Genomic DNA, 8,282 nt, shown 5'->3' with positions numbered 1-8,282 from the left:
CCAGATTCCAAGAACTGTTCGAGCCAGAAAAAGGGCAACACGCTTTTGTTAGCCGGGGAGGCTGGACCGACAGCGAGGCAGGACCGCAGCGGGGCCAGAACAGAGCTCCCTCCTCCAAACCCGGAGGCCAAGCAAGGGCTCCGCGAGGCCCACAACACACCCCATCGGGACCCGGGGACGCCGCCCCGCGGAATGCGCCGGGCGCCCTGGAACGGCCACTGCCCCGCCACTTCCGCCCTCAGAAGCGTGGCGACCCCGTGGCCCGCCCAGGATTGGACGCTGGCGGCAGGTGGCGACCACGATTGGTCGAGGGGTGGTGACGTCGGGGGTGGGGCTGTTTCAGGATGGGAACAACATGCCGCCCGCCGCCGGGCCTCTGCCGGGCGGGGCTGCTGCTGAGTCGGGCCATGAGCGGGTGCGTTTTGGAACCCCGACCCGCGGGGAAGCGGTGGCTGGTGAGTGGAGTTAGGGGGGGCGACGTAGGGGCTCCCGGGGACCGAACTCCGGTTTTGCCACTGTCTCCCGGACAGAGTCCCCCAGATTCTGCCTCAGTGCTGCTGTTTTAAATGTAGAAATGGGTCCTGTACTCCGACGGGCTCCAAACTTCCAGGAACTCCGCCCCGGCGCCCTCGCGCCCTGCGTGTCCGGCCCGCCCAGCCCGCGGGGCGCCAGTTCCCCCAAAGCCTTCTGGAGTCTCCGGGGTTTCTGGGCCCCCTCTTCGCGCCCCTTCCCCACTCCGTTCCTGCTTTGGGTCCCAGGGGGGCATTGTGAGATACAGGGGGTCGAGCTGTCGGGCCTCAGTTTCCCTGGTGCCGCCCGCAGGTGGCCGGCCTGGGGAACCCCAGACTGCCCGGCACGCGGCACAGCGTGGGGATGGCGGTGCTGGGGCAGCTGGCGCGGCGTTTGGGGGTGGCGGAGAGCTGGGCCCGTGACCGCCGCTGCGCCGCCGACCTCGCCCTGGCCGCGCTAGGGGATGCCCAGCTGGTCCTGCTTCGGCCGCGGCGGCTCATGAATGCCAACGGGCGCTGCGTGGCCCGGGCCGGTGAGTTGAGGGCGCCCAGGGAGCCTGCCTGGAGGGCGTAGGGGCCAGAGGGGATTCTGGGCTGCGGCCACGGCTCACCTCCCGGGTTCCAGTTGCCGCATGGCCTCGGGTGTTGTGGGAGCCTCGGTTTCTGTAAATTGTGGCCTCTCTCGGGAGTTGGGAGTTGGGAAAACGCCCCCTGGGCAGGTCAGCGGTAACCGGGGCCACCTCTCCCTGTGCCAAGCGGAGCTGTTGGGGCTGACTGCCGAGGAGGTCTACCTGGTGCATGACGACCTGGACAAGCCGCTGGGGAAACTGGCTCTGAAGCTGGGGGGAAGCGCCAGGTGAGGCCCCAAGCCCGTCTGGATGGGACAGGGAAGTTGGCCTCCCATTTGGAGTGGGGTAGGGGTGCTGACCCCAGCCTGGGCTGGGAGAGGGAAGGGTGCTGACCCAGGGAAGCACTGACTGCCCCTCTCCTATCCCTCCAAGGGGCCATAATGGAGTTCGTTCCTGCATTAGCTGCCTCAACTCCCATGTGAGTCCGCCCCCTTGGTTCTGCCCTGGGTGGGTGGTTTGGCGTGGGGCCCAACGCCCCTCACCAAAGCTGCCTGGGCCCCTCTGCCCCTCACAGGCAATGCCCCGGCTGCGGGTGGGCATCGGGCGCCCGCCGCACCCTGATGCAGTGCAGGCACACGTGCTGGGCTGCTTCTCCCCATCCGAGCAGGAACTGCTGCCTCCAGTGCTGGAGCGTGCCGCAGACCTGCTCCTGGACCACATCCGTGAGCGGAGCCAGGGGCCCTTGTCCGGCACCTGACACTCACCTGCCACGCCCAAATACCCAGCCACATCCACAGAGGTGCCACGCCAACCTGTGGGATCCACTTTTTATATAACTCTTCTCTGGACTACTCCAGGCTTCCTGGGATTAAAAGGGACTGTGGCTGGATCGGTCGTTTTGGGGATGAGGGTTGGTCGTCTCTCTGTGTCTTACTTGGAAAATAGGGAAACTTCAGGAAGACTAAACTTTTTCATCTTTTTTGACGACTCGGAGGTTTGGATCTGTAAGATTAAAGATGCCTGCTCGGAAGCTGGAGCTCCCTCAGGGCGTTCCGACCCTCCTCCTGCCTGTGGAGGAGGGACCCTGCAGCCCCCCTCCCAGGGGCTGTGCCTTGGGCCACAGAGGCCTTGTCACATCTTTCTTCAGCCCATTTCACAGATGGGGAAATGGAGGCTTAGAGAAGTCTAGCCATATCCCCGAGGCCACACAGCTGCAGTGTGACGACTAAGCCATGATCGGCATCCAGGGCTGGCTGTCATCTTGCTGTCATCGAGGTCCCAGGCACTCTCACCTCAGAGCTGCTGAGTGTGTGGAATGATCTCATACGAGTGACGTGTGAGAGCATCCTGAGGTCCTCAGGGTTGGGTGAGATGTGGACCTGTCGAGGCACCAGGCCCAGGTCTATCAGCTGGTAGGTTGGGAAGTCGGACAGCCGTTGGAGCACTGACCCAGTCTTGCGTGGCGGGGTGCTGGACTGGCTGTGGGGAGGGGGGTGGGTGTAATCACCTCCATTTCAGAGATGAGGAGGCTGAGGCTCAGAAAGGCTTTGGGGAGCCCAAATTCTGGCCCAGGGTCACTGAGTCAGCCCTTGACCAGTCCTATAGCTGCTTCTGAGGTCACACAAGGTCACTCACCTCTCCTTGAGGTCGTGACGGTGGTGGGGACCCATAGCCATGTGCGGGCTTAGGACCACGGCCGGGCTGAGCATGGCCAGCAGCTGCCTCAGAATCTCCTTGCAGTGCATCTGGAACACTATTTCGTAGTTGCCGTCCTCTTCCTCTGGTTTCAGATGCTGGTAGGGGTGGGGTGGGCCCCTGGATCAGGCCCATAGTGGCCCCAACACCCACCTCTGGGAAACTCCAACCCCAGTGCCTGTTTTAAAGTATTCCCTGGCTGTGGTGGGATACCCATTCTCCAAATGGGGAGACTGAGGCCCAAGACCTTCCAGGGCCTCAGAGAAGGACTGCATCCAGTTTCTTTGAGACCTTGAAGGGATCTTTGAATTGCAGACTCAGAAAAGGCCAGACTTGCCAGGAGTCTCTCAGGGAAAAGTGGGGCATCTGGCCCTGGCGTGGCTTTCTCCGTGGGCCCAGTTATCTCGGAGCAGTTTCTGTCTTTGGCCGACTCCCCCCACCCCGACCCCCACTTTCACCCACTTCTTGTTCACCTGCATAACGTTCTGTAGGAAGTGGGTGGCCTGGGCCAGGGCCATCCCCAGGCTTGCCCGCACCTTCTGCTCTTTGGCCAGCTCGTGCTGCAGCCGCTGCGCCTCGGTGTGCTGGTGCTCCAGCTGCTGGCACAGCTGGATTTTCTGGCTCCTGGTCGTGGGACCAGAGGAGTCAGCCACCTCCCTACTCCCGGGTGTTGGGCCCTGCCATTGCTCCTTAGCCCACAGGGCCCCTCCTCCAGCCCCAGGCCTCAGCCTGTTTGACAGGAAGCCTCGAGTCCCTTCTAGAGAGAGGAAGTCACTGGCCTGCGCCGTGTGGCCATATGGAGCCCGGCCCCACCTCAGTGTCTCCTTGTCCTTCTGCAGCTGCAGGACTTTCTGCTCCAGTTCGCGCAGCAGGAAGCGCAGCTGATTGGCCTCCGCTCTGTCCTCCTGCTGCTTGTGGTACTTCTCAGTCAGCATGAGGATGATCTGTGGGTGCGAGCGGATGGCCATACCCCGGACCCATAGCCAACCCCACACCCCCAGTTCTAGACTCAGCCAGGGCTCACCCCATTGCACAGAGAGGTCACATCCCTGGAGAGCAGCTGGACAGAGCCCCCAGCTCTCCGGGAGGGGGTTCCACTTCAACAAGTTATAGGGGCTTTAAATCAAATAAAGGAAAATGAGCTGGGGCCAGCACCCCGGAGCCCCCACAAGCAGAGCCGGTCCTCGCAGCTGGCTCCCTCGGGACTTGGCTCCAGGCCAGGTACACCCCTGCCAAGCGTGTGTTTGCCCCCAGGGCAGGGCCCCTGGGATTCCCTCAGCTTTAGGTGCCGACGCCCTGTGACGAGGGCTGGCAGGCACACCTTATGGTGGCTTCTGCTGTGCTTGGCCATGGCCTGCTTGGTGGTCTCCAGCAGCTCCAGCTCTTTGCACAGCTTGTCTTGGTTGCACTTGAGCTGGTCGTTCTCCCGCAGCAGCTGCATGCCATGCTGGGAGACCCTGGACAGCTGCAGGGTCACAGTGTTGTTCTCCAGGATGGCCTGCTTCGTTGTGTCCCACATCTGGCTAGTGGCCACCTTGTGGAAGTCCATGGCCACCTGGTTCACACGCTGAATGATCTCCTTCTTCACTCTACTCAGGATGGGTGGGAATGAAGGGGGTCAGGCAGAGTGGGCACAGACCTCAGGCACCCCCTTCCTATGTGGAGGTGCCCAGAGTGCCTAGGGCCACCTCTCTGCTCGTCCCTCCAGGAGGGGGTGGGCTGTGGGCAGGAGGCTTCTCACTGTAGACCCTTTGTACCTTTTAAAAAAATATGTATATTTTTTACTGATTTCAGAGAGGAAGGGAGAGGGAGAGAAACATCAATGATGAGAGAGAATCATTAATTGGCTGCCTCCTGCACACCCCCTACTGGGGGTTGAGCCCACAACCCAGGCATGTGCGTTTGACCGGAATCAAACGTGGGACCCTTCAGTCCACAGGCCGATGCTCTATCCACTGAGCAAAACATTCTATGGCACCCTTTGTACCTTGAATTATGAACCAAATCAATGTATTACCTATGAAATAAATATGACTTGAGTCACAACACGTGGCAAAAGGAAGTTGAAGGATTCTCCAATGCCAGTGTGAGGGCGAGCTGGGGAGCTTGGCTATTTTCTCACACCCTCCATACACCTGCCAGGATCCCGAGGAGCACAGGATGGGAGTCGATGAGCTAGCACAGTCTCCCCAATCAGAAGTGAGGCAAACAGGTCTGAGGACCCGGCTGCGCCTGCCCCACTGATAAAGGCTCCCAGCACCCGGCCTGCCCACCTGTCCCTGTCCAGCACCGACTTCTTCTCCAGGTTGTACATGTAGTCCTTGTATTCTTTCTCCTGCCTCTGCAGCTGGTCCTCCAGCAATGTGAACTTCTCCGTGAGCTCCTCTTTCTGCAGCCGGAACTCCTCCAGGGCTGCCAGCTTCCCCCCTGCCCCATCCCAGGACACAGGCCTGGTGAGGGGCCGCCTGGGAGGGCAGGTCCCAGGGGCAGCGAGGGCCTGGAGCAATGCCCCTCCCTCCCCACTTCCTCTTGCCTGCCTTACGGTTCCTGATCCAGTAGAGCCAGACCCCTGCCCTACACCCAGTCCTGCCCATCGTTACTGCTTTAGTCTGGAACGCTCTCTCTTCCCCTCCACTAATCTTGGCAAGACTGGTTCAGCTTTCACCTCTGAGCAGCTGTGCTTGACACTCCTCCACTCCTGTCTCATGAAGGCAGTGGTGACAACCACCACTCAGTCTGAACACCTTCTCTGGGCCAGGCATTCATGCTGTCATTGAGCCTCAGACAACCCTTGCCATCTGGGTGACCTTGGCCAAGACACTTCACCTTCTTAAGGTGCTCCCTTACCTACAAATGGGGAGATAGCACTTCCTGCCTCAGGATTGCTGGGACATTCATTATGGAAGGCAATGAATGTGTAGGAAGCAGCACATAGCTGTTGTTATTCAAGGTAGACATATCCCCATTTCCCAGGTGAGAAAACGGGTCAGAGAGAAGTGCTTGCCCAGGGCCATAGATAATGGTAGAGCTAGGACTTGAGCCCCCAGAGCCAGAGTCTTGGATTCCCTGTCTCCGTGGCAGGTGCCCCCAGGCCCCCCTCACCAATGATGATGTTCTCCGTGGTGAGCTGGTCCTTGGTCTCCTGGAACTCATGGCGCACCTGGGCTAACTGGGCCTCAAAGGCGTCCTTCTCCATCTCCTTGGCCAGCTGCAGGCTTTGGAGCTGCTCATTGAGGTCGGCGATCTCATCCACCCGCTGGTTGAGCGTGCGCTTGAGGAAGGCCACAATCTCCTTTTTATTGTTGGCCAGCTGCTCGTACTCCTGGCGGAACAGCTTCTCCTGCACGGCCAGCTCATCCCACTTGTGCTGGTACCTGAGGCGAGGGCGGGGCAGAGCTCCAGGGTCTGGGCATGCCAGGCCTCTGCAACTGGGCCAACCTCCTCAAGACCTTCCCACAGAGGGGCATTTGAGGTTCCTCATGGTCAGAATCCAGCCTCCTCTCCCCCTGACCTGCACTCATGGCCACAGCCAGTGTCTGCTCAGTGCATTACCTTCATCACATCATTAGAAAGTTCCATGAGGGCAGAGCTTTTCTCTCGTGTTCACAGCTGTGTCCCCAACACCTAGGACTGTGCCTGGCATATAGCAGATACTCTGTATTTGTGGAATTCTCACAACAGCCCATAAGGAAGTGATACTATGATGATTATACCCATTTGACAGATGAGAAAACGGAGGCTCAGAGGGATAAAGAAACTCCTAGTAAGTGGCAAAACCAGAATTTGAACTCAAGTCAATCTGACCCCAAAGTCAAGGCTCAGCCACCACACTTACTGCCGAAGTCGACCAGCCCTGTGCCCTCCCTAGCCTTTGCACCCGCTAGCTTCCTTACCTTCGTGCACTGAGCGTTACCTCCTCAGTGGAGCCTTCTTGGCTCTGAGCCATATTTGTGACCCTCTCTTTGGTGCCCTTTAGGAGGCTGGCCCTTGTCTCACTGGGCAGTCAAGACCTGATGTGTCTGTCTTCACCACCTGGCTGACCTCTGACCTCCTTCACCACTATATTCTTGGGGCCTGGCAGAGGAGCTTAGCAAATAGTAAGCACCCAATACTGTCTCCCAAATGCATTTTCCCCAAATACATTCGATCCAGTGTCTCAGCTTGAAGGAAGCGTGTGAATTTTTAAGAGTATCATCTGATTGATCTATTGGTTTCCAAGGGAATAATTGGTGAAATTATTTGGAAAGATGTTTTACTTCATAATTTACCCAGCTAACATCTTTTGAATGGCTACTGCATAAAGGGCCATGCAGGGTGCAGAACTGAATGACCTGTTTTGTGGAGCAAGGAAGCAGCCTGGTGTAGGGAAGTCAGGGGGCCAGAGCTCCATTCTGCCACCTCTTCCTCCTGAAGGTGACTTGCCCTCTCTGAGCCTCAGACCCTCCATCTGTGCAGTAGGGCTGCCATGAAGACCTCTCATGCCCTGTTACAGGGACACAATGAGCACCAGCACAGGACCCACCTGGCACACATGAAGGAGTCAACCAAAGGGTCTTTTAGGGGTGACCCTGAGACTGAGCCAGTGCATCATAACTGGGAGGAAACTTGGTTTGAAAATAAGAAAAATGGCCAGATGAACATGTCTTGGAAGAGTTACACACACACACACACACACACACACACACACACACACACACTTCCATCCCCAGCTGAGCCTGCACAGTGGCCAGCTCTGGGCAGAGCTTCTGACCCCGCGGGACCAGCCTCTATGTGCCCACCCACCGGGCCAGCCTGTCCTCCAGGTCTCGGATCTGGATGTGGTAGAACTCCCGTAACTCCTCGGCTAAAACCGTATCCATGACCACGTTGGGTTCCTTCTTGGCACTTTTCTTCTTCTTGGCCTCGAGCTCCTTGGCCCCCTTGTTTGCCTTCTTTTTGGGAGCCATGGCTGTTAGCCACCACTACCTCAGGGCTCCTTTAAAAGACCAGGTGGTTGCTAAGGAAGTTGGTCTCATACATAGCAACAAACTGAAGGAATGAAACAAGGCTTAAAGGGGCCCTGCCCTATTTTGGGCAAGGCTGGCACTGGCAAACGGTCTTCACCTCCAAGGCTGACAGCACCTCCATAGAGGCTCTAGGTTGGGGTTTCCTAGGCCCTGGTGTCTCCAGACCAGGATGCCAGGCTTTCAGCACACTCTTGGGCTCTGGGGAGACCCCTTCTCTCCCAAGTGGCAGTAAGTGATGTAGAAATATTACAGTAGTTCAGAGCCCTAGAAGTCACTACCCTGCCCCTTTGTGCTGATCAGAGGGGACATCTGCCCCAGAGCTCCCCAGGACCAGAAGAAGCTGGTCACCAGGCCCCCAGGCCAAGACACCCCTCCCCTGAGGCCTGAGACCAGCTTAATTCTTTGGTGATGCAGCTACATAGCAGAATCATCCTCTTGGTTCACCCAAAGCAGGTGGGGAGGCAGCACGGTAAGGACAGGTATTTTAGTGAGCATCGACCTAC

The 8,282-nt window shown here is 58.4% G+C and overlaps 2 protein-coding genes across 2 annotated transcripts; one reads left to right on the top strand and one right to left on the bottom strand.

Moving 5' to 3' along the window:
* The first annotated feature begins 48 nt into the window (after positions 1 to 48).
* PTRH1 (peptidyl-tRNA hydrolase 1 homolog) lies at positions 49 to 2,057 on the top strand. The gene is made up of 5 exons (XM_008152730.3): positions 49 to 455; positions 823 to 1,042; positions 1,266 to 1,365; positions 1,511 to 1,556; positions 1,653 to 2,057. The coding sequence occupies exons 1-5, from the start codon at positions 345 to 347 to the stop codon at positions 1,833 to 1,835; spliced, it is 660 nt and encodes a 219-aa protein (XP_008150952.3). The 5' UTR covers positions 49 to 344; the 3' UTR covers positions 1,836 to 2,057.
* CFAP157 (cilia and flagella associated protein 157) lies at positions 1,894 to 7,756 on the bottom strand. Its single transcript, XM_028127351.2, has 9 exons — positions 7,556 to 7,756; positions 5,876 to 6,147; positions 5,047 to 5,200; positions 4,095 to 4,362; positions 3,587 to 3,717; positions 3,247 to 3,397; positions 2,714 to 2,871; positions 2,371 to 2,557; positions 1,894 to 2,080 (listed from the first exon to the last, which is right to left on the bottom strand). The coding sequence occupies exons 1-9, from the start codon at positions 7,717 to 7,719 to the stop codon at positions 2,009 to 2,011; spliced, it is 1,557 nt and encodes a 518-aa protein (XP_027983152.1). The 5' UTR covers positions 7,720 to 7,756; the 3' UTR covers positions 1,894 to 2,008.
* Positions 7,757 to 8,282: the final 526 nt, after the last annotated feature.

This window comes from Eptesicus fuscus, chromosome 15 (assembly GCF_027574615.1).
Source record: "Eptesicus fuscus isolate TK198812 chromosome 15, DD_ASM_mEF_20220401, whole genome shotgun sequence".
Lineage (NCBI taxonomy): Eukaryota > Metazoa > Chordata > Mammalia > Chiroptera > Vespertilionidae > Eptesicus > Eptesicus fuscus.
Note: the sequence above shows the minus strand (reverse complement) of the source record. Positions and strands in the feature narration are given on the sequence as shown.

Excerpts from the sequence above, each read along its gene's own strand:
- PTRH1 (XM_008152730.3), top strand. The coding sequence starts at position 345 with ATGGGAACAACATGCCGCCCGCCGCCGGGCCTCTGCCGGGCGGGGCTG. Across the intron at positions 1,043-1,265 it reads GCGCTGCGTGGCCCGGGCCG|CGGAGCTGTTGGGGCTGACT; the intron begins GTGAGTTGAGGG and ends CCCTGTGCCAAG. Across the intron at positions 1,557-1,652 it reads TTAGCTGCCTCAACTCCCAT|GCAATGCCCCGGCTGCGGGT; the intron begins GTGAGTCCGCCC and ends TGCCCCTCACAG.
- CFAP157 (XM_028127351.2), bottom strand. The coding sequence starts at position 7,719 with ATGGCTCCCAAAAAGAAGGCAAACAAGGGGGCCAAGGAGCTCGAGGCC. Across the intron at positions 3,398-3,586 it reads AAGGACAAGGAGACACTGAG|GAGCCAGAAAATCCAGCTGT; the intron begins GTGGGGCCGGGC and ends TCCCACGACCAG. Across the intron at positions 2,081-2,370 it reads ACACACTCAGCAGCTCTGAG|ATCCAAACCTCCGAGTCGTC; the intron begins GTGAGAGTGCCT and ends TTAATCTTACAG.